At 38.2% G+C, this 25,408-nt stretch overlaps 1 protein-coding gene across 5 annotated transcripts in view; it reads right to left on the bottom strand.

Moving 5' to 3' along the window:
* The window catches only part of MID1 (midline 1), a 240,041-nt gene that overhangs the window by 18,750 nt on the left and 195,883 nt on the right, over nucleotides 1-25,408 (bottom strand). For all 5 annotated transcript variants that reach the window (XM_063147795.1, XM_063147802.1, XM_063147780.1 and 2 more), the window contains exons 3-6: nucleotides 24,241-24,336; nucleotides 11,804-11,911; nucleotides 8,599-8,747; nucleotides 5,126-5,253 (exon numbers count right to left, since the gene is read on the bottom strand). In XM_063147795.1, coding sequence (XP_063003865.1) covers nucleotides 5,126-5,253; nucleotides 8,599-8,747; nucleotides 11,804-11,911; nucleotides 24,241-24,336 — 481 coding nt within the window. The remainder of the gene's footprint in view (nucleotides 1-5,125; nucleotides 5,254-8,598; nucleotides 8,748-11,803; nucleotides 11,912-24,240; nucleotides 24,337-25,408) is intronic.

Here is a 25,408-nt window from a genome sequence, read left to right as displayed (position 1 = left end):
TCAGCACAAGGTCACAGAGACAGACTAAAAAAACTCAAATTAATTTTGTTTGCTCAGTTTCTCTCTCCCTGCTGTCATGCAGCGACTGACTTTGTAAAATTCCTTATGGATTTTGAAACTGAGTATCAAGACCTAAAAGAAGACCTAAGCAATCTGCTTGAGTTAATTGCGCTAGAAATATCCATATTGCTGGTATGACTGTGAGGGAGTTGCAGAGCTGCTCTGAACCTCTCTTTTGAATATTCATTACTGATTCCATCTTGTATCATGGCACTGGGCTGAATCAGCAAGGAGGAATTGGAAAGGCACAGTTCCATCAGATGTGGATACAAATTTTATGTATTATTAAGTTGTCATGTGTGAGTTACTACCAAGGGCTTGGTCATACATACAAACCATCTCAACTCAGTCTTTGGGCAGACCAGGACTGCTCAAAGCCAACAGAATGAGAAGAGATTACACGAGCGTTGTCTGGAACTGGTCTTTGATCTTTCAGTGCTGAAAGGGTTAAGCAGTAAGACAGGTTGTCAAGAGTTTCCAGAACAAAGTTGTTTCTGTGTGAAAAAATTGCTGGCATATGCTAGGCAATACATATTTCTTTGTGCAGTCATAGGTGAAGTGATGGATGAAAAAAACTTATCATTGTTTCAGATAGGATTTCTGAAGTAGGGCAAATTGCAAGGTCAAAGAATGGATGCTCCTGCAATTGATTTCAAAGTATTAGGACACAAACCAAGCACTTTTGATTCACAATGGACAAAAAAAGTCCTTATGACAGTAATATTGTGCAGAGAGTTTGCAAGTTGTACGTATTGCCTGGATCTAGCTAGATACATGTCTAGAGAAAGATGGTTTCCAGATGAAGAGCTTGAGCAACTGTTAAGATAAGAATGCTTTCAAAAGACATCAAGGCTATATATAGAGAGAATAGAACAGGCAGATGAAGATTAAAAGTATTCTTTTAATATACTGAGCTTGATATCTCAATCTGATATCTCTGTCTGGTTGGCAACTTTCAAAAAGATGCCAGAGATTTTACTTGGATAGCAGAAGCTTTGGGCAGACATCTATGTAAATGATAAGCACAAACTAGTTAAATTTATTTCTTCACTAAAGCCTAGGAAGAAAGAAAGATAAGGTTGGGGATATGGAGATTGAAGAAGATCTGACAAATATTATACTGGGAAGAACCAAAGGAGAAAAAAATCTCCAGGAGACAGCCAAGGTCAATGGTTTCAAAAGCAACTGACAGCAGAGATAATGAAGCTGGAATTTAGGTTTTGACATTTTGTTCAGAAGCAGTACAGATGACAGTCATAAGGTAGGCTTCTTCACTTAATTCACAGCATAGATCTATGGCTAGGATGTACAAATGGTCTTTGTTTTACTTAACTGTGAAATGTGATAAAAGTAAAGCCTAATTCACTCTGTCACAAAGTGTTCAGTTTATGATCTATGAAAATTCCATGCACCAATCTGAAAGGAGTAATATAAAGCTTTCTCTGGAGTTTCTGGACAACAGTAGAGAATAATCAAATCCATTTTACTCTTGGGATTATATATATATATATATATATATATATATATACACATATATATATGTATACCTATAGCTCATGTATACTTATTTACATATATTTACATGAATGTATTTTAACTGTCTGTATAGGTTGCATTTTATGCTCAGATCATTTGGACATGTGCTTTGCATTTTACCACTGCAGCCCATATGCTATTTATTAATGTGAAGAAAAGCCAGTTAGAACTGTTTTTCCCTGGGCATCAAGGATAAAAATGGTTTGTTAGGGAAAAAAACCACTAAAATGCTTGATATATATGCAAGTTTCCTTAGACTGCATTGCGAGAAATTTTTTAAGGCTGTGGATGAGTTGGGAAAAAGGCAGAGAAGGACCTATGTAAATGACACAGTCATCATGATGGATCACAGAAAATATCTTTGTAGCAAGACAACCCTTCATTTTGGTACAGATATAACCTTCGTTTTCTGCAGTGCACAGCAATTAAGTTGATAATATTGACATATGATGTACAAAGGGGAGAAGACCTGAGGGATGCAGGAACAGACTGCTAGACAGAATTAACCTCATATAACTTCACAGATCTAAACCACAGCTATCTGCATTTGAATAAATACATCTATCCTCTATTTGGAGACAACTGGGAGAAGTAGACAACTTCCAGAATGGAGTCTAGTGCCTCAATATATGTTCCTCAAAATGAGATGGTTATTTCTCTTCTTTGATCATAAAGGAAGATAAGACTGATTATTTTAGAGGTCGATTGATAGGTTAGGGTGAATGAGTCAGTTTTTTGTTTTAATCCTTCATTTCCTTGGATTTTTATAAATTTAGGGTGAAGGCTGAACATGATGGCAAAATTCCTGCAGATTTAGAGAGAGGCAGACAACATAACATTTCACTGGTACTGTATAAGAAGCTGAAATTGATCTTATCACTTTATTGTTGTGTTTTATTTACTTGAATATGTGTTAGACACTGATTGTACTTACCTGTCACACAGTGACAAATTCCTTGCAGATATAATTTCTCTTTTTGATGTGGCAAGAATCCCACAGCTCCAGCAGAGTGCTGCTGCCCTGTGCATGCACCCAGTCTTGTGCTTCCCAGTATTGATCTATTCACTATTTATGGAATCACAGAATCAGAGAATACTTTGGATTGGGAGGAACCTTCAAAGGTCATTTGGCTCAATCTCCAGACAGTGAATAGGGACAGGTTGCTCAGAGTTCTGTCCAACTTGACCTTGAATGTTTCCAGGGATGGGACCTATACAGCCTCTCTGGCAACCTGCTCCAATGTCTCACCACCTTCATTTTAAAGATTTTTTCCATTAACTTCATTTTCCATGAACTTACCCTCATTTTTCCATTAAATTCATTTTCCATGAACTTACCCTCATTTGGTTTAGATCTGTTACCCCATGTCCTTTCTCAATAGACACTACTAAAATGTTTTAAGTGCTGAACACCACAATGAGGTCTCCTTGGATCCCTCTCATCTGTAGGCTGAACAACCCTAACTTTCTCAGCTTTTCCCCTGAAGAAAAGCCAGAAGCCAGTCCTCTGCTTGGAAAAGAGAGTGGTTAGCAATGCAGAGGCTGCATTCTCACATTCTCCTGAACTAACACAAGCATATCCTCTGAAAACTGGGACAAGTGAATGGACCCAGGAAGTGTTTTCCAATGCTTTTCCAACAGTGCTTTGTGCCTTTCATTGCAAATTCTTGCTGCTAACAGCAGATGCTTAAAGATGCTGCAAAATATAAACCTACCACATCTCTTCTGTTTTCAATTGAGCTGGAATGAATTGTTCTAATTCTGGCATTGAAATCAAAACACCCTAAATTACAGTAATTTGTTTCTCTTTGTGAGTCATTGTACACTCTGAGACTACACATTACTCAGGCTTTCAGTAAGGGTCTAATCCTGTGGGCTTCCTCAGGCCAAAGTCCTCAGTTAGGCAAGGTGGGGCTCTGCAGGGTGGAGATCCCACGCCACAGCCAGGCTCAGAGCACACCACACACTCTCTAGCTCCAGACACAGCCAGATCCTCCAGTTCTTGATGGGGGAAATTCACAGAGTCACCGACATGAGAAAACATCTTTTGCTGCTGAGCCTGTGATGTTGATTGCTTGAGCGGCTTCTGATTGCTCATGGGAACTCTGCCAGGCAGCAATCTGCTGCAGCAAGGAGGCAGCCCCAAGGGACAGGGCAACACCTGGAGCATCCATCTCCTGGGAAACAGGGCTTGGTCCCTGCTCTCCCTCCTCTGGCTGCTCCAGGCGGAGCTCCAGCTGTTCTTTCACTGCACTCTGCTGCAGTGGCTTTTAATAATTTCTTAAACCTACTTCCTCACACTCTGGTGGTGAAGAATGCAAGGAGAGGAGGTGGGAAATGCATTCCAGTTGTTTGAAGCCCCCAGTGCTTCCTGGGGTGTTCTGGGGCTGTTGGAGGTAATATATTCAGGATTAAGAGGGAGAGTGTATTTGGTTTATGCAGCAAGGTTTTGCGAGTGGCTGGGCTGCAAGAGTTATCTCTGTCAGAAAAGATCAGGAGCTGCCTCAGTATCAGACACAGACAGTTCTAAGATCCACCTGCCACTGTCCAAGGCTGAGCCCATCGCTAGTGCGATCACTCTGTGATAGCACTTTAAAGAAAGGGGAAGAAAGGCTGTGCAGCAGTGGGGGCAGAGAGGAGTGAGAAAATGTGATAGAAACAGCCCTGCAGGTGCCAAGATTGGTGAAGGAGGAAGGAGAAGAGGTGCCCCAGGTGCTGGAGCAGAAACTCCCCTGCAGCCTGCAGGGAAGGCTGTGGTGATGCAGGCTGTTTCCATGTAGCCCACAGAAGACTGCAGTGCAGGAGACGTCCACCAGCAGCCCTGGAGCACCCACACTGGAGCAGGCTGGTATGCCCTGGAGGAAGCTGCAGCCTGCAGAGAGAGTACCACATGGGATGAAGGTTTCTAACAGGAATTGTGGCCCATGGAGGACTCACTGCAGCAGTCCACTCCTGAAGGACTCATCTGCCAGAAAGGACCCACTCTGGAGCAGCTGTTGGACAATGGCACCCTTGGAAGGGCCCATGTTGGAGAAGTTCATGTAGAGCTGCATTCTGTGGGAGAAAGTCCATGCCAGAGTAGGGGAAGGGCACCAGGAAGGAGTGGCAGAGATGATGTGTGATGAACTGACCACAACATCCATTCCTCATCCCCATGCACCACTTGGTGGGGAGCAGGTGGAAGAGCTGGGAGTGAAGTTGAACCCAAGAAGGACGAAGTGGGGGAAAGTTTTTTGTTAGATTTATTTTTATTTCTCAGTGTCCTACTTTTACAATTAATTTGCAATAAATTACATTTATCTTCCCCAAGCTGAGTCTGTTTTGCCTGTAGCAGTTATTCTTGAGTGATCTCCTTATCCTTATCTCAACCCATGAGCTTTCATCTTATTTTCTCCCCTTACTGAGGAGATGGAGTGAGCACCTGGCAACCAGCCAAAGTTACAACCACAGGGAGAACTGAAGAAAGTCCTATCACTACTATTTTATGAGGAATACATAATAGTAGCACTTCAAGAAAAAAAAAAAGTACCTGTAAGGTAATCAAGGCATTCCAACAATTTCTTCTCCCTGGTAAAATCAAGTGCGAAAGTATCAAAAGTATCATTGAGATTAATTTCAGGAATTAGAACCTGGGAGGATGCAGTTGCCATGGAAACCCTGTAATGAAAAGAAAAATGTCTTTTAGCACTCAAAACACAATGACTTTTTTATCAAGGTGGACTTGATCAATGTGGTTGTTATAGCTTCTCAAAAAACTTGATAAAAGCTTATATACGTATTTTAATTACATGTTTTAATTCAGGAACTTGTCCTGCCACTTTTATTTTTGACAGCAAGATCTCCAATATTTTTATTTTTTTTACTGAACTTAGGCCTATCATGCAGTATCAGATAAGATTTTAACAAAATATTGGCCAAATAACAAAATCCCTTGAATTCTTCTTTTTAATCACCCATGGAACCAAAGAAGAAAGAGCTCTGTAATTAGCTGTGTTTAAGCAATCCTGACAGATGCTGCATCTCTCCCAACCCTTGTTTTCCCAAGCAGCTTCTTGCTGCAGGCACACCTTGGCACTGCTGTCCCAAGGGCTTGGTGCAGTCCCCACAGCTCCTCAGCTGCTCAGCACAGCACACTGCTGCCAACTTCAAAAGGCACAGGAGGGAGATAAAACAAATAGATGTCAGCATGGTTTATTTTAAAAGCCTTTTCCCTAAAAAGCATGTGTGCATACTTATATTTCCTCCAAAATGGAAAAGTTTCCTCACCTACCTCATTTCAGGAGCTACATTTACATTTTCTCTGTCCAGATGTACTAATATAAAGAGATGAACTTTCACAAGAAAAATTGCATTTTCCAGTCCATCCAGCCTGGTTTCACCAAATGCATATTTCTGGAGAGCTGGACACTGGATGTGTTTACAGAAAGTTTGACTGGTTTAAGGAGAGAGATGACTAGACCTTATGCTATACAACAAATACTGGGCAAATGTTTCAGTTTGGAGATAAACAGACAACAATGCATGCAATCTATGTCTGTTATCTGTTATGAAATTTATGTCTGTTATATCATTTTTGACATGTCTGATCAAAATATTTGATTGCTTCAATTTAAAATTTTCCCATATTATTCTTTTTCTGTAGACTGGACTGAAATGACTCCAGGACGAATGTTTACTAAGGAGCATTTTTTCATATATATTTTGTGTAGTAGTTTTGGAAAATACAATAAGGAAAGTCAAAACCAGAGCTGTACATCTCATTGTGTTCAGCATAGTTTTCAAAAGCTGAGCTGAGGAGGTTTCCTTGTCAATATTCTTGTTATACAGTTTTCAGCACTGTTTCTGCTGCAGCTGTGAATGTAGAACTCAGTTAAAAGTAGATCCTAGGACAGATATTTTTTTTTAATTTTATTTTATACCAGCAGGTTTTTTGGACTGTTTTAGGGGAAATGCAAAAGGTGCTCTGTATTTACACGTGTTACAGTCAGTTTTTGGTGAGATCAACAATTCAAAATTTCAGACACCCTGCTGAACCATATTAGGTTCAGAGGATTGAATTTCGTCCTGTAATTCTGCCTACTGTTGACACTGTAAACACTGACACTGTACTTGATTGGAAAGGGTTTTTCTAGGATAAATGTATTTCATCCACTGCAAATAATGCACAACTTAATCATCAGAGTGAATGTAATGACTCTGCTTGTGCAGTTACCTGTTGTGCTTACAACAGAAAATATTTTACTGCAATTACTTTGAAATGTGTGGATGAAGAAATTCAATGAGGATGATTTCAGGAGACTTCTTTAGCTGCTGGAGCTGAGAGCCCTAGTGAGACTTTACATGAGCAATCTAAAAGCAAACAAAATGTTGCTCACCACAGGAGAACTAAGAGAGTTACTTGTGAGGAATAATTTATAATTCTATTTAGCCTCTTTTGCCATTTGCAATTTGTCTGCAAGCACTTGGTATCTTTTTTACCCTTGGTTTTATTCACTGCTTGGAATGATTCTCTGATTTTCAGGATGTTCACAGCCATTTCATTACAGACAACAATCTGTGATAGCCAAGAATTTTTTGACTGGGGACATATGTCAGCTTGTCTCATTTCTGCTCTCCCAGTGTCTCTCCTGTGAAAGTATAAAGTATTGTATTTATGATGCAATTGTTCATGCTTACAAGTTCAAAATGGAGCTTCTCTGAATATTATGTGGTAGTCAGTTAGGAAGCCCTGGGTCTCCACAAGTTTCTGTCCTACTGCTGTTTCTGCTGAACACTGAAAAAAGGGCAGATCCCACCTTCAGCTTTTGATACTCATTCTAGTTTTACTACTGGCTTCAACTGGGATGCCACAATGTTGCTTGGTGACAGAATATAAACCACAGTCTGAGAGACAGCATATAACCCACTGCCTTGACTGGCCTTGTCTTTTTCAACTGATTTTCAGTTCTCTGAATCTGTAATGGAGAACCCAGTGTTGCTGGCTTATTTATAAATTGGTAATTTGCTGAAGACTTATGCAGCACACCAGAGTAAGGGAAAGACTTAAAAAATGTGTAGTAGGAGCAGGGAATTTCTTGTTTTGAATTTGGGGAAACTGGCTGGAAAATATGAAGAAATGTGAACCCTGAAATAAAAAAATAACTATTAAAAAAAAAGCTATTTAAAAAAAATTAAAACCCCCATACTTTTGATGTCTTTCTTTGTTGTCCATATTCTCCTTTCTAAAAAATTCTGATTGCTAAACAACTGATATTCCAGCAGAATATTTTTCATCAGAAAATCCTGCTGAAACTCAATGGGTATGTTTCAGCATTCACAGCATTGCACTGAAGACCAGAGCAAATTTTCTGATAGCACGGTCCTTGTCCTTGGGATCTTTGATACATCTGGCATGCTGAAGAGGAGGGAGAAGCCTGAAGGAATAGAAATTCCCTGCAGCCAGGAGCCCAACACAACAGCTGATGTAACTTCCAAACCTCCTGGACTGTTGAATCTCCATCTCCTCAAGATGCATGGTGCAGGTTCACAAATTTACAAGTTTCATTTTCTTGTAGCTTTTTATTTTGTGAAGAATATGAATCCATTAAGATCATTACCAGTTTCTTCTAATGAATGCACTGACTGCCTGACTTCTTTCTCAGTCTCAGAATTTTTCATGAAGTAGGAATTTCAGCCATAAACCCATTTTTTAAGTGCATTTAACATCAGACATCTGCTTGGCAATCATTCTAACTCTTTCACTTGAGCATGCTGTTCTTGTTGTAACTCTTGATTTGCACCCTTTTTTGACTGCTCCTCTTCTCAAAGGAATGTTTAGATTTAGGACTACAGTAAGGTTCTTCCCAATCTGGTATAGCACAAAGTAGAATTTTGGGGGAATATGTCAACAACCTCCCTGCCTTTGACCACGTCTCTGATGTGACAAGACAATACAGCAACTATGGCAACACATCTGCCTTAGAGTGAGGTTTTCCTTTTCACTGAGAGGAACATCTCCCTTACCTTTCAGTGATATTTTTGGCAGTCTGCAGGAAGCGAGCGTGGTCGTTCTCCTTCAGTGACTGCTCTGCCTGAGAGATGAGGGACGTCGAGCGCTCAATGCACTGCTTGCAGTTTGCAATCTGCTGAGCCAGTTTTCTCAGCCTCACCACCTCGAGTGGAAACACAGGAAAGCAGTCATGTCTCTGAGGTCACAAGTCATGGTTGGGTTTGCAATTCAGAGGTAAAGCTGGGCAAAGGAGGAGTTAAGATAAATGGCTTTGGTGACAAGCTTTGTGGTGAACTCCATCTAGCCATGTAACATTTTAATAAGGGACAGGAACAGCCTTTCTGCCTGAATATTTTCCACATGGAAAACAACAGGGGAGAGCCAAAACAAGCACAGCTGGCCTATTTTCCAGCAGAAGGAACGTCATTTCCTGGTAATTTCTGCTTACATGATAACTAAGGTCTATTTAGATAACCATTTCCCAGAAATTATGAGATCTGTGTTAAAAGCTACTTATAGAGTAACTGGATTTTTTCTATTGAGTTTCATAAAAAGAAGAAAACTGAAAACAAAAGTTAACAGAAAAAGACTGTTCAATTCTGTTAACAATACATGCCTGACCTCATTATGTGCTTTAAGTAAAAGAGGGTGTTTTCTTGTTGGATATTTTTAACTGGACAAAAGCACTAGTGCTGGAGAGCTGATTGTTATTACTGCAAACATATGTGCTGGAGATAAACACAGAAGATGTGACTGCAATCATTAGCAAAAAGGTTAGGGAAGGGTACAGTCCTCCATTTAAAGACAATGTTGGCTAACAAAACTTTCAGGAACTACAGTAGTTCCTGAAAGGTCTGGGAGTCCTTCCCTTTGTTATCACATCAGGATCATAGTTTGAAGAGGAGTAAGAAAAAGGAAGGAAATAAAATAACTCTGGAGTTCAGACAGGCCCATTAAGACCCAGTTACATGCAAAATGAGGGAACTAGCAACCAAATGGGTTGGCAGAAATGTCCAAATTTAAAATCAAGATAACTTTCCCAATCTCAGGAATTAGGGCACAGGCTATGAAGTTGCTGATTTGACTTTCAGAAATATTTGTATCCTAAGCAGTGATGAGAGTATTTTAGTGCAGCTATCTGACAACAGAAACAATAAACATTTAAAAAAAACTTTCCAGAACAAGATGCTGGCCAAATGATTTGTGTTGTGTGATATTTGTATGTCTTTAAAGATAGAGAAGAAAATGCAGGGAACGCACACATTTTGGTAATGCTAATGATTTGATCAGCTTCTAGGATGAACTAATGCCACAAAGTTTCCCGTAACTGTGCATTTGCAGAGTTCACAATTCAGTCTACAACAGCCTAACCAGGGAAAGGTTCCCAGCAGTGTTAAGAAGTTCATCCCTTAATTTACTAATTAATTAACAAGCAAACAGTGAACTGAAGTAAATTTTAACTTATGAGTTTTCTGCAGTAGAAGGCATGTCATGACTTGAGATGTCTATATATGAACTATATTTTTCACTTGATTGATTCTTTCTTTTATCTTCAAGAAGAGGAAGATGATAAATTGAAAAAGGAAGAGTCTCATCTCGCTCAGTCCCCACCCACTTCTGCAATGGTAGGAATGACATCTGCACAAGGATTATCTTACCTAGTTGATATTTGCTTCTTCCCTGTTACATGTTCTGTGGGATTTTGTAGGGTTTGGGTGATAGGTGAGATTAAGTGTGGAGCTGCACAGGGTGGTCAGACTTGTGTGTAACTGAAGCTGCAGCCTTGCAGGCACAGCTAGAGCTTAGTATGTGTTTCCAGCTCTGTAGCCACACCTGGAGTCCTACAGAGAAATTTGCCATGCTCTCCCTTCCAGAAAGACTCTTAGCCATAGGCCCTCTCAAAGGAGGATACATTGGGCAGAACTTCCTGTGGCTTTTCACATCGGTCTCTTGAGACCTTGAAGTCTTTAATATATATAACATTTGAGTCAAAGCATTCCAGACCTTGACTGGACCTCCACTGATGTAACTTTCAGCTCAACAAAATAGAACAAAGAATGGGGACAGATTCTGATAACAGCTCTATTCAAACAAATTTGGCATCAATTGTGTTACAAATCTTCCATTTAGAAATTAGAATAATTTTTGCAAGCAACAGAGTTTTTAAAAGCAATGTGTATATTGCACAAATCCAGATGAATGGTAGGTTTTCTACTTCATTGGTAGCACACCTGGTCTCTCTGCATAGAGAAAAGGAGTTGAAACAAAAATGAAGGCCATCTATTTTATTTGAAGGAATTACATTTTGTTAACAGCATGAGGAAATTCAGGTTTTTCACACAGTGTACAGGACCTGTGGTTTCAAACGTGTTTAAGTTAGCCCTTGCCTACAGAGTTTTCATTTCAAGTTAATTGGAATATCTTGACATCCACATGAACCATTTAACCTGCTCTTGACTTCATTCTTTTCCCGAGCTTTTCCCACACAAGAAGAATGAATATCTGACTTAGTTACTTTAGGAGTTAAACATAAACACCTTGCACCTAGAAAATAAAAACATTAATTAAACTCTAATGCATTTCTGAGTTAACAGTTAGCTAGAAAAATATGTTGAAAGTTGAGTATCAGAGATCTTTCCTGCTCAATGTGTTTGCTACTAATAATCACGGAACTTTGGGAATTAGAAATGTACACCAAATTTAATTTCTTTCACACTTTTGAATATCTTTTTTTGTAAATAAGTTAAGATTTCATATCCTCATGAATGACAATGACTGGAACAAAATATTAGTGTGATAGTATTTGAATAAAAAGATAAAATACCTAGGAAAAAAAAAGAAGATAGTTGTGAGACATGATTCTATATGCTGTGACATTTTGTGAACGTTAACACTTTGGGGGAAATACTGTCAGGCACATAACAGAGTGAAGGAAACATTAAGGGGACATAATTTGTCATTTACCAAGTATGACAAAATTTCTGGTTTTATCCTTAAAATCCATAATCACCTGTAGTAAGAGAAATAGCCAATAAACAGTTGAGGTCTGGAGTACTAGTCTTCAAGGATTTAATTCTTTACATGAAAGTATCAGTCAGTAGCCAAGAACTACATAAGGACTTTTACAGATTTCTACCAATAATATCTGCAGTCAAAAAAGCTGCAGTCAAAAGGAAACAGTGTTGACCTACTTGTGAACTAAAGAAGAAAAGTTTTTACCTTTCCTTCTTTGATTTTGGTTCCAATTATTTGCCGTCTTTGCTGGATTATTTCAATGAGTTGGTCACATTCTTCCATCAGCTTGGTTTCTTGGCGGGATGCATTTACCTACAAAGCAAAACCTTATGATAAGCAAAACTTCCTTTTTTTTTACATTTTCCTTTTCCACCTTCAAATTTAAAAACCGCATTTTCTACAATATTTGGTTTGGCATTTTTTTTCTCCTTTCTGTGTATAATCTGTTTTATTTTCAGTCCCCTCTTTTGGATTTTGCAAAGTACTGAACTGAGTACTGCATGAGTACTGCAATTGTTTGCAGGAGGCAGGACTTGCAAATAAATAATCAGGTGTTTCTAAATCAAGTGAGGCAAGTCTGGTTTGGTGAGTACTGAGTGGTGTCAGCTCTAACACACAGCAGTGAGAAGCGGGGTCTCTTTAGGAGGTGTTTCACACATCATGGTCTGCAGCCATACAAAGCACTGCAGTGAACACCAGCGTGTTCAAGGGCACAAATACTGGGTCAGAGAGTCCACCTGGTGCAGCATCTCCTCTCACTGCTGCTGCTGCCAGCATCTGTCAGCAAAGAATGCCAGGAGGAAAGAAGTCCCAACACATATGATGACTCCCATGAGTGCTTTCTCATCCTCCAACCATTTGTATCTTGGTCCTCTTGAAGAAGAAGAATTATAAACATAATTTATACGTCATTACTAGTATTCAGCCAAATTAAATAAGATGGATTTATTTAGTTTCTCCTTCAAATCCTGGAAACCTTAGGAATCTGCATCATTCTACAGAAATGAGCATCACAGCTTAACTCACATTGAAGTGAACAACTGGGTCCTTTTAGGAGGATTTAAAAGTATCTCCTTCCAGCTGCATTTAATGATCCAAAGTCCTTTCACTGGAAAGGGCAGTGAACCACTGATACCATATATATCCACATATTGGTTCCTTAGAGATTCAAACGATCAAAGATCCATGTGACAATACCAAGACGAGTGTTGACTGTCTTAGTTATTCCTGCTTTACCTCAGCAACAAATCGCACAAAATAATAATGTGCTCATGTAGTTTTCTAGAGTATAAATATATGAGAAAATAAAATCTTTTTAGTCCAAAACGCTCACAAATATTAGCTTTCTGTAGAAAGTGCTGACTTTTGTTAAAAAAAAAAAAGGAGAGAAAAAAAAGAGAAGAAAACTTGGATTAGAAAAGTTTGGGTTCTCAGATGAATATGTTCTGTTTCTGAAGGAGATTGATTTTTTTCAGTGACAAGTCAACATTCTATATACAACCCCAAGAACCAGAAGAAAATACTTCCCCATCCAGCAGTTGCATGTTTAGCTTACTTATATGTGTAAAGACTCAGAAAAAGAGGTAAAAAGTTCTAATCATGTCTAGAATAAAAAAAAAAAGAACTTATTTCAGAGTTATGTTTCCATTTGCACTTTGCTAAAAGAGAGTAAGAAGGTTTCAGCCCTGGCTAATTGCCTCCACAGCCATGTCACCTTCCCACTGGAATAATGAGTCAGTGGTGAACAGCAACAGGGATTACTTTCAGGTGACAAGTAACTATATTGCACCCCTTGATTGTTCCTTCAGTCTGATGAGCCCATGATTCTGCATCAGTGTTCTTTTCTTTCCTTCCAACAGTGTCTAAACATGCATTTACCTGTAAGCACATTACACAGCTCATTAAGCTTAAGCTAATGCTAAATTTGGACCAGAACCAATTTTACAAATAACCTCCTTATGTGAAATACACAGTATCCTCCAGGCAAAGAGAGGACTCTGTTTATAAAGACCTGTTTCATCAAGGTTTTGGATTATCTTTCTGAAATCTTCATAAAGTTAAAGTTTGTTTACACATTTTAGAGGCTTAATTATTAATTAAGACATCAAGATTATAAGGAAAGAATACATTTGTTTTTGGAAGGGGTCAGATGTGACTGCAAGTGCTGGTGAAGATGTAGAAGGTATTCCTATTATGCTGGCTTAGGTGCCCATGGTTCTCCTTTTATTTGCTGTTTGCTCTGCCTGGCTTCTCACCACAGTCCATGAAGAGAGACAGCATGAAGCAGCCCACCCAAAGCCTCTGGCAGTGCCAGTGTCTCTCCACTGATAACCTAGAAAAGTTAGTCAATGTGCACTGTCCCTCCTATTCCCTCTGTTCCTGCTGTCCCAGTACTTCAGCTGCATCACACATCTTGCTTTGGCATGAAAATCTGCAGAGCTGCTTTCAACAAGCTGTACCATGCACTGGTTTCCCAGTGCTGACTTCAGGCTCACTACTGCATTGAAATTCCACTGAAGATCAGGGAAGCCTACACAGGCTCAGCCCGGGGCAGGGATCACATCCACTGCATGTGGGCACAGCTCCTGAGTCAATAGCAAGGTCAGCCCATGCCACAGCCAAATTCAGCACATTTTAATTACAGGAACACTCCTGGCACCTCATTATGGTAACACTTGATGGGATTTTTGAGTAGCTTCCACTCAAAGTGTTACTTCTAGCACCACTTACATCACCAATTTGCTTTGTCAAGAAGATCTAATTAATTTTTGGGATAACTGTCATGAAACATAAAGTTACAGGAAGGCTAAGTCAACATTATTTCATTTAATACTCTGGTTGATTTGAATAATAATGTATTAATTGGATCTTAAAAAGCTCTAGACTAAGAAAAACAAAATGCTTGGAAAAAATCTCTGGATTTCTTAATGCACTGAGTGCAGACTTCTCTTCTTCTTTGAAATCTTAAAAGTATACTCTTTTTAAACACCATTTGAAGACATTTCCAACTTTATAGCTTGGACAAGCTTGTTAAAATGAAAGTAATATTCTAAAATTATATGATATGTCTGAGCTTTATATGAAAAAAATCCCTCAACATTTAATCTAGGGGCTTTTCTTAAGCTGAAATACTCCTTAATCATATTTTCAGCCCCCAAAGCCTCTGATTCAATAGTAACTTTATAATTGAGCACATGCCTAATTTTAAGTGCACTACATTAGCTGTGGCCCTAAAGGGACTATTTGTGAGATTACCATTAAATAGTATTTACTTGTGTGTTCCTGAGGAGTCATGTGTCAGACCAAAGAGCCACAGGCATGGACCAGGGCTCCACTGTACAGGTGCTACAAAAACAACAGAATGAGGCTTTTCCTTCTGCTTGAGCCCTTTGACAAACAGCGACCTTGACAACAACTTCCAGCTGGGCTGGCTAAGGAATGTGAGTTCTGTCTGGTGAAAATATTTGAGGTTTTACATTCTACATTTTTTCCACATTAAAAAACGAGCCCTCTTTCCAAGGAGTTTGTTAAAACAGACTGATAGCTGCCTTATAAAGTCTGGTGACTGTGTCACACACTTTGTGAAAGTCTCCAAATCATAGAGAGAGCTGACTTCAGTCTGGGCTCCCACCACCCAAGATGAAGGTTGATTCTTTAATCTGAGGTATCTGTTGTCTGAGACTTTATGCTAGATTTGGTGACACCTTTCTATGGAAAAATTCACTATTAATACAATTAGTTTTGGCATCAACCGGTTCCTTAAACATCCATGTCCAGAAATACTTTGAACCTAAAACTTTCTGGTTTATTGGTATCATTTTTATAAATTTATTTTCCATGCCAGTTAAAATTGACTAGGAGGCCTTATGATATAGCAAGAACTATGACACCTAAAAAGAAGAAGAAGGACAGATTCTAGTTGTCCTGATTTTGTGGGGAATTTATTCCCATTTCTGTAACACACACAGACCTCAAATAGTTTACTGAAATAACCCAACAACCTTACAAATTCCAGGTTTCTTTCCAGGTTTTCCAGACATATGGATAGGGACTGTGGCCCTTTGCCTCAGGAAGTAGGTGTAGTTAAAAAAAGCAGAGAAATGGGAGTTCCTCAGATGTCTGTCAGGGAGCTGGAAACAAGCAGCTCTCCCAGCCCAAAGGGGAGAGCAGGTCAGCTGTTCCCAGCTCCACAAGCTGAGAACTGATTTGGAAAGTGTTCTGCTCTCTGTGGAGGCTTCCCAGGCTTTCATCTTCAGAGACCTGAGTTAAATTGCAGCTTAGCTCATCAGAAAATGAATGTGGTGGTTTCAAAGTCCCCAGCAGATGTCTGGGAAATCACAAAACTACAGAATGGCTAGAGATTTGAGGTTACAGTGGAGCTTCTATGGTTAATTTGAAGGCAAACAGAATCAGAGGGCTGGATTCATACCCATGAAAACTTCCTCAACTAATATACTAAAGCAAAGGATATTTTTAGTGTCTCACAAGGATTTTCCTTGCAATAGCAAAACTCTTCCTCTGAGATTCCTCATAAGTGAGGCAATTCTCCCCACAAGTTGAAATCTTCATGTGTCTTTTTGGCAAACAATCTCTAAATGACAAGCAAAATAAGACATCTTAAATTAGAGGGGGTCTGCTTTTTAGGGCTATGCTCTCTGTGATAAATTCATCAAAACCAGAGCAATTTTTATTTCCTAGTCATCAGTTGATTATGCAAAATGGAAGAAAGTAGGTTGTAGAAAGAGTCTGATCTTTGAAAATTGAGATATGAATTTGAGTTTCAGAGTCATAATTTAAAAATTATTTCAATTTCTTAAAAAATAAATTCTTTGCAACTGTGGCTGTACAGGTAAAGAAGAGGTATGAATTTTTCTTTATGTGTTTGAGTTGATAGTTATAGAATGACTATATACTTGACTATATACTCACAATAATTACTGTATACTCAAAAGAAGACAAAAATATCAGAAAAGTAAATTGAATGATTCCACTCAAAACCTGTTGCATCATTGCCACATACTTCACTTTAGATTTGAGCCTCAATTTCTTCTTGCACCAAACCCAGAAAGTGAGATTAAAAAAAACTAAAATTTTTACATATAATGGCCAATACCTATTTACTCTAGGAAAACTTTCTTCATTGCCATGGAGATGTGGAACACATTTGCTTGGATTAGTGTCCCTAGATGAATTAAAGGATTATACTCTGTTAAAGAGAGAGGCCTGTTTATTTTACTCCATGTTGTAAAGTAAGGAACTTTTTTTCATAGAGACAGAATACATTGAAGTATTATTTTCACATCATCAATATGTAATTTATTTATTTAATGGAAAAGGATAATCATTAATGAACATTTATGAAAAATTTTCTTCCCTTTCTTTTTATGGGCATGAGAGTCATAGATTCAAACTTCCTTTATTTCATGTTTGATGTTATGGGTTGTTCAATTTAGTCCTCTACAGAGCAGAAGCAGAACTCTTGGAAAATAACTTTTTCAGGTTTTCCCTAGTCTAAACATATATCTGATTTTATCTGTGATGACAAACCATGCCTTTGGAAATATGTGATATTAATCAGCTTGCCATCTGAGTATAAATTTTTTAGTTTGAAATGGTGCAAAAAAAAAAAAAAAAAAAGGTCATCTTCCATTTCAAGTGTGCCAGAGGCTTTGTTTTTGTTTGCATTCCACATCTATCTCTAACCAGGAGACCTGTGTTTGTGTTTAGAGGCAGTCTCAGATCAGGTTAAACAAAGGTCAGTGCAAAAATATTCCATCTTACTCTGGCTACATAGGAATTCTGCGAATGAAGGATCGATTAGGCCAGGAGAGCTAAACCACTTGGGGTCCAGCAGATAAGACTATCTGCCCCAGTCCTGACTAAAAGAAAACCTTTCTTAGAAGACTGAAGTACACATTTTACTTACTAAAATATTGTTTAGAAGTTTTTTGTCCCACTGTACTTTGAAGCACATTGGTGAAAACCTAACCAGCAAGACACCTAGAAGTCCTCTAGTGACATTTACAGTCTCATCCTAAAACAAAAAAAAACCAAGAATTTCATGGGGAAAAAAAATATTTATAAAAATCTCATTATTTTCACTCTTTTTTTTACACTTTCTGTTAGACCTCTCTTTAAACCTAAATAATGAAAATACTTTTTAATTGAACAATATTTAATTATTTATTTGTTTTAGGTTTTCCTGCTGACATTAAGCCTTTGTTCCATACTGAGCAAAATATTCCTCTTCATGTGTTTTATGTGGGATAGAAAAACAAAAACTATCAAATAATCACTGAAGTTCAAAGGACTGCCCATCCTTTCATGATGTTGAAACCAGTGCACTTGTAAATAATAGTTCAATACTTAAAACTGTCATCCAGGACCCAGGGTCTTTAGCCCAGTGTTTAACATGCCCACAAGAGGACCAGTGCCTTTGGCCTCCCTGCATCTCTAGTTGCTCTTTAGCTATTTATGTTAGGCAGGAAAAGGAGGAATTTAAGAGTATTTTGTTCCCATAATGATAAATGACTCAGAGATAGAAGGTTCCATAAATTGACAACATTTTGACTGAAAAGTTACAGTCTCTGATAGCCGGCACAAAATATTACCTGCTGCATTAATTTGCCAGCTAACAGTGAACTAAGCTCCATTTACTAGTCTAAGGTCAAAGTCTTGCAAGAATATCAGTCTATCAAAAATCTGAACATCTGGATATGAGAGAAAGGGAGAGGTGCAGCAAATCAGGACTGGCCACCTTGGCAAGCAGTGAAAAACTCTGCTATTAGTTTATATACAATCTGTGTGACCTCTTACCATAACTGCAACTACAATTTACAGAAGGTACAAAACAGTTGTAGGTGTAATAATATATTCCAGCTCGTGCTTAATCTGTACATAAAATGTATGCATAAATTCTGCAGTTCCATATTTGTATAGGACCAATTCTACATTTAATTAGTAATTTTTGAAAAAATTTAATAATTCTTTAGGGAAATAGTATTTGACTACTAGGCTACAGCTTACTAGGCATGTAACTTAGGAAAACCTTGAATGAATATTCTGTATCACCATATGCTATGCAGCGTTTTGTCAGTTTTTATTTCTGAAGTTTCTCTTTTCTGATGCTACATAAATTTAAGACACTGACTAAAGCTTACCTGAGATTTCCATTGAATGAAATCAAATTTTATGAGAGTGGAATTAAAAGTAAAATGAAAGTAATTAGAAGTCAAAATAGATTATGCCACATACTTAATCAAAATAATGTTAATAGAGAAAGTCTCTTGTACCTTCTCTCATTAGAAACTGTCTTAGAAAAAACAAATGCTGTAAACTCCATCTTAAGGTTTTATGCATATGATCAGGTTTGCTCTTAGTATCTTACTGAGAGTGAGAACTCCTAATTTCCTTCAAATCATATTTTTCTGTCTATTTCAGAAAATCAAAAAATACCATTTACTTTTAGCACTTAAATATAGCCAATAAATGTAGCTGCTGAACAAACATCTTCACAAAAGTGGAAAATAGAGGGGCAGAGGAATAAACAAATTTCTGTGGAGTTCCTTTCCAAATTATCACACATATTCCACAGTGATGGCAAACACTTACCTAACCCATTGCTCCTTTCCTAGGAAAAAAATCCCCAGCAAAGTAGATTCCTTATTCCAAAGCCTTAGTATTACTCTGAAGGCCATTTACTGCAGTTCAGACACCGGGATTTACATACAGGCTTTCTAACTAAATTTTCCTATTGAGAACCTCTCAGTTTACTTGAGTTTTGACAAAAATAATCCCAAGTCTCAAGGAGTGAGTACCATGAAAATTTGTGAAAACAGAGTACTCACTGTTTTTTATAGTGACAGACAAAGCCTCTTTATTTTTCAAGGGTCCTTTGAGAATTGTATTGACAGCTGAGTTTGGATTTTACTGTCTCTCAAGGAACAGAAATGCCATGCAAAAATTGATGGAGACATTTTGTTGCAAAATTTGAAGGAGCTATCTTGTCACTGAAGACTTACTAGAAACTCAACATTCCATTATTTTTAAATTTTCCTGTTTGGATAATTTCTTTTTTATCAGCCATGCAATAAAATAGCAACAGTAGGATTTTTAGGTGCTGCCATCTTCTCTTCATTGGTTTTGCACTACTGCTTTACACTGATATGTAAAATGTATGTGATAAGTGTGAGTGCTGAGTATCTGTGCCAGTGAAATAAAGGTTCTTTCATTGAACTACTTTTTATTCAGGTGATTATATAACATGACTATAAAAAACACCATTTGACACTCACAAACCCAGTTTTTTACTGGGAACTTTACACTGAGATTTTGCCTGCAGCAGATCTTTAGAAGTGAGCTGGAAATGGAGCATTTCTATTACATACAAAGAGAAAAGGATGCAGCACTTAGAGGGTTACACAACCAGAGGAAAACGCCTCCTCTTTATGGAACCCAAAATTATTTTACAGTGTTGTCCAGAATCTGCTTCCTATGACGTTTGGTGAATTCAAAACAAAACAAAACAAGCAGAAAGACTGAGATACAGATGCAAGCAAAACCTATTTCCTTTCTCCTCCCTCCTCGATAATTGCTCCAATTTCTCCTCCAGCTGAGTTCAGATTATGTTTCTGTCTAACAGATGAGAAGCTTTATGGTATTGACGATATAACAGACATTTAATCATGCATTTCCTAAAAGAGATGAGAAAAAAAATTCCAAAAACAAAACTCAAATTGCTTAGAAACAAAGTAACTGGCATAAGAGTCTCATGCCCAAATTTGTGCCTTATGTCAATGAATGCCACTGTCTAAAAGTCTTCTGCAGAAACCTCACACAGTCGTAGAGTGGAAATTATGACAAAGAAGCGAACTTTCTGTGTCACAGCACCTTGTCAGTCAGAGAAACACTGACAGCATTATATCCTCCCCTGATTCAGCTAAGAAGGGGCTAAATCCTGAGCAGAGGCCGAGCCAGGAGAGCAGGATGATGATGCCCCCATCACCTGGCATGGGGCAGGTGTGCCGTGGAGGGTGGCAGGGCTGCAGTGCTCACAGGCAGGGCCACACTGTGCTAAAGGACACCCTGGCCAAGGGACACCTGGAGGGGGCTGGGGTGGCCACAGGGGTGCTGACACCCAGGGATTCATCCTGGGCCTGCCAATCCCAATTTTACAACACTGTTTTTGGAAGACTTGTTCAAGGCCCCTGCAGAAAATTTAAAGATAAAATTATCCAAGACAATTTTTAATGCTCTTAAAATAGTTTTCTACAGATCCTACCAGAAGTATGAATGCTGTGAATAAGGACTACAAAGAAATGCATATCCAAGTACCAGTCATTCCTATTCCATTCTCTCTTTTTGTGGAGAAAGGTCTGTTTTATCCCATGATAAAATATATGATCAGTTTATCTTTTTATGCAGCCCACCCTGCTGTGCCAGGGGAGGCAGCCACAGGTGCCTGCCCTGCACAGAGTGAGCAGCAGAGCTGCCCTGGGCCAGGGGGTGCTCTGCAGAAAGCAGCCAGGTCAGAAGTATGAGGTTGAGGATTTGCCATGGGCTCTAAGGAAGGAAAAAAAAGCTTCCCTGATTATCAGCCTTCGGGGTTTTCTGCAAAACCAAGGAATGACAGACAGGATTACAGAGGAAGAGAGAATGGAAAGACAGAAAAATTAGTGTAAAATGAAAAACATGTTAGAGATGTGTCTGAAAGATGAGTAGAACAAGTGTGTCAGCATGCTCCTGATCAAACAGAATGGTTTGGGACAGAAAAGAGTGTTATAGTCTCAAGCAATCACATGTCAGGGTGTGGTTCCCTTTGAGAAAATGGAATTTTAAAAACTGTTGCCATAAGCAAATAAACTAATCCATGTTAGGCATGAAAGTAGACATTCATATACTGAAATTGTTTTATTATTAAATGCTTAATATTATATCTTAATTAAAGTAATAAAGAATAAAGGTTTGGCTTGATTTATTCACAAAGATTTTCTTGCTGTTATGATCAGAATCACCCATAGGAATGCAAGACTGGAAGTGAACTTGAGGCTCCCAAGATCAGGTTCTCCATCAAGATAAATCCTGTCACAAATTGATAACCTCCTCCATCCAATCCAGAAATTGGCAAGATTTATGTCTCCAATGCTGTGATGAGAGGCCAAACCAGATACCCCTCCCCAGTGGCTGGAAGGCCTCCCCCTTCCAGATTATCAACATCACCGATCAGTCCTTGTGCATTCATGGGGAAAAAAATGGAAATGAGTGTTTCAGAAAGGAATAAGCATGAGTTTTAAAACATAGAGAGATTGGGATTTGGCCTTTGCTGTGGATGACAGTACAGCTGGGAAGGATGTCTGGCTGGATCACCAATCTGCCATAAAGCTGGTTCCTGGGAAGCCACTGACTGCTCACTTGAGATGAGAAACAGTGGCATTGTGACAACATTTGGTTTGGCTGGCGAGGATCAATTTATTCAAAATACACAGAGCCTGTTTTCCATTCATTTTTGAACACATCATATCAAACCAAAAAAGACAGTCCTTTTTAATTTTTCATGTAACATTGAATTTTTTGGCTTATGACATGATAAAGGCTTAAAAAATGTAACTGTTTATAGCTACAAATAAATGTTAGTGAGCATGACTTTTAAAAGTTTATCTATATCAGAATAAAGTCTTGGTAATTTTAATACAAGGAATAATAATAATTTCCTTTCCCTCCTTGTTTTTCGAAGTTCAAACTATATCTGAAACTGGAAGCTTATTTCCTTTTTCTTTTTTTTTAATCGGTTTTAAAGGCCCCAAAATCTAAATCAAAATGATTTCAAATTAGTTAAGGAAAATCAAAGTAGGTAACAAAAGTCTTTAAATTTACTACCTATATTTTTATATGTTTACAAATTATGTACAATGTATTTTACTTTATTACCTGTAATAAATCTAATAATGAAAAAAGAAAGCATTTGCTGTAAAACTAACTTCCTTTTCAGTTTCAACATTTCAGTGGGTTCATATGTCAAAAATAATACATTAATTGGAAGCTTTTCCCAATATTTTGTAATTTTAAATTTGCATTGTTAATGTTTTAGCCAATATATTGTTTCATTTAATTTTCAATTTGGTTCCTGTATTGGGTTGAATTTCTCTCCTCAACAACCAAGAAGAGAAAGAATGTACTGACTTTTCAAAAAACTATCTAAGCCACACTTTCTCCAATGCTGGAGATATGCACGTCATATCTGAAATTTTCACAGGGCTCTGAGAAACAGAGATAACTTCAAAGTTTACTTCCCCGTCCCCACTTGCCCAATTTCCAGCACGGCCAAGGTCCAAGGTTTTGACTGAAGCTCATTTCTTAATATTTAGCTAATTTAAATGCTAATTAGACTAATTTGATGAATAAAACATGGTAGGAATTCATTAACAACTATGTTGCAATTGCTTTATGTCTACAGAGAAATTTTCTAAACCAGGGCTCCAGGGACAGTAGCGCATCTGTTACCGGCTGAGCAAGTTGGATTCTCGTAACACTGAACTTAGAGCTGGTAAAATGTTGCAGAAAGGCAAAGAAGACTGAGGAGCAATTTCAAGTTTTTCAGCCATACCACATCTTGGACAGAGGCCACCAGTGAAGAAGAGGCTTTGTGCTGTCCTGAGCCCATCTGCTTCATGGGGTTTGCTCGGAGCTTTAGATGCAGAGGAACAAACTGTGCCTTATCTCTGTCTCTCAATACCCACTAATGCCATTCCAGCTGTTCTGCCTGGTGTCACTGGTGCCTAAATAAAGGAATTAAACCATCCACCTAATGTCTCATACTGTGGGTGGACTTTTATGGTTTTATTGAGCTCTGTGAAGTTGGTGAGGCTCCAGAGAAGTGGAGCAGATACAAACATAGATAAGATGATCTCTTTGGAAGAACAGGGGGGTTGTTTGGCTTTGGTTGGTTGGTTGGCTTGTTTCTTGACTTTGTTTCCTTTTTTTGTTTTAGTTTTGTTTGCTTTTTCTTTTTTGGGTGAACTTTTTTTCACCTTTTCTAGGGGAGAAAGTATAGGTTCAGATCCCACCCTGCTAAAGATTTTTTTTGATTGTCAGAGTGGAATATGTAAGCAAAGCAACTAAAAGGCCTGTAAGAACCTGTCTTCTTTGGAAGAGAAATATATTTCATGTATGACATTTGAGTACAGATATGTATTTAGGTACTTAATTTTGACTAAAAAAAAGAAAACAAAAGCAGCATTAAACAGAAACCTAAATGAGGTTGGGAATCTGGGTGTTCCTATTTTTTGCTTTCATTTTCCACCTGTAAATATTTCTCTATCTCACAAAGGACCCAGAAAGACAAATGTTACAGTTAGTAAGTGATGTGTTCAAGGACAGTAGCAGTAGAGGCCATAGCAACACACCAGAATTAAAACGGGACAGAAAGGAATGTAAAGGAGGTTATCTGTATTGAGAATACCACTTATCAGTGAAAAAGCTTTAGGTAAGTTTACCATTATTCAAATTAATTTCTTCACTTGTTTGTTTGATTTTATTTATTTTTGTTGGGGTTTTGTCTGGTTTTTTGTTTAAATGTTTGCTCCTGGATGCTAGAAATGAATGTAATTAGGTTTATAAGAATTTCTGATTGAGGCCATACTCACTTCTACATGCTGACAGGTCTGAATGAGTTTTGCCAGAAGAGTTTCCAGTTCAGTGTTCCTCTTAATAAGGTTGGTGAGGTTACTCTCCAAATTTTGCTGTAAAATTAAAGAAAAAAAAAACATTTCAAAGATTTTAATACTTTGGTGAATATTAGAAAAATCAAATTACATAGATATGAACATGAGATTTTCATATTGATATGTTCCATTACATGTTTGATTAGATTAGATGTTTTGTCTGTGCAAGACAAGAGAGCAAGAAAGCTCATGAAAAGAGTGAATTCTGGAAAATAGTTTTTCTAAGGACCTAATAATAATTAGATTAAGCAATTAGTTTCATTCAAGAGGAAAAAAATGAGTAAGGAGAAGACCAGAAAAGGCAAGAACATTTCTCCAAAATAAATATTTATTTTAACTGAGAACATTTTTTACTCATTATTTGCTGCTTTCAATTTAACATCTGAATTTAAAACTCTGCTGCTAACTGAGGTCTCAGAACTGGTCAGCACTTTTTTCTTAGGATTTTGAAATGCTAGGGAGATTTTGGTCTATTTAATTTTATTCCCTAGCTCAGCAGAGTTATATTTTTTAATAAATAATTCAAAAGACAAACATCCTTTCTATGGATAAGAATGAAATACCTGCTCACAAACTCTGCCTTCACTAACTGTTCTTAAGAGAGAACTTGTGGCACGTTTCTGTGTTTATCAACTGATTATATCTGCCATAAATATCTGCAGCTGTGGTGGAGCAAAGTCCTCTCCAGCTCACAGGTCTGAGGCTGCATCCTGGCTCCCTGCAATTGCATGGGAGATTGAGATCTAACAACAAATGTTTCAGCCTTCCCTTCTCCTCCCTGCACCCACAGGAGGGGAACCCAAGCACGAGGGGCAGGTCTGTGACAGCTCTCACCCACTCCTGGAGTTACTGAACAGGAATACCAGGAGTGAGTCCTCTGCTTTTCTCCTGGCAAGGGCTGCAAGGGTCTCTGCACAACTTTCATTAATTTCAACCCTCCTCATCTTTTATTAATGACCTTCTTTTCTTCACACTACTACTTTCCCTCTGGTGTATCTATTCTATCATTTCAGCCCCTGCAGCTGCCATTAACTTACCTGACTTGTACAATCCTCCCCCAGCTCCACCTCCATACCCACATTTAGAGAGT

The sequence above is a fragment of the Melospiza melodia genome, chromosome 2 (assembly GCF_035770615.1).
Source record: "Melospiza melodia melodia isolate bMelMel2 chromosome 2, bMelMel2.pri, whole genome shotgun sequence".
Lineage (NCBI taxonomy): Eukaryota > Metazoa > Chordata > Aves > Passeriformes > Passerellidae > Melospiza > Melospiza melodia.
Note: the sequence above shows the minus strand (reverse complement) of the source record. Positions and strands in the feature narration are given on the sequence as shown.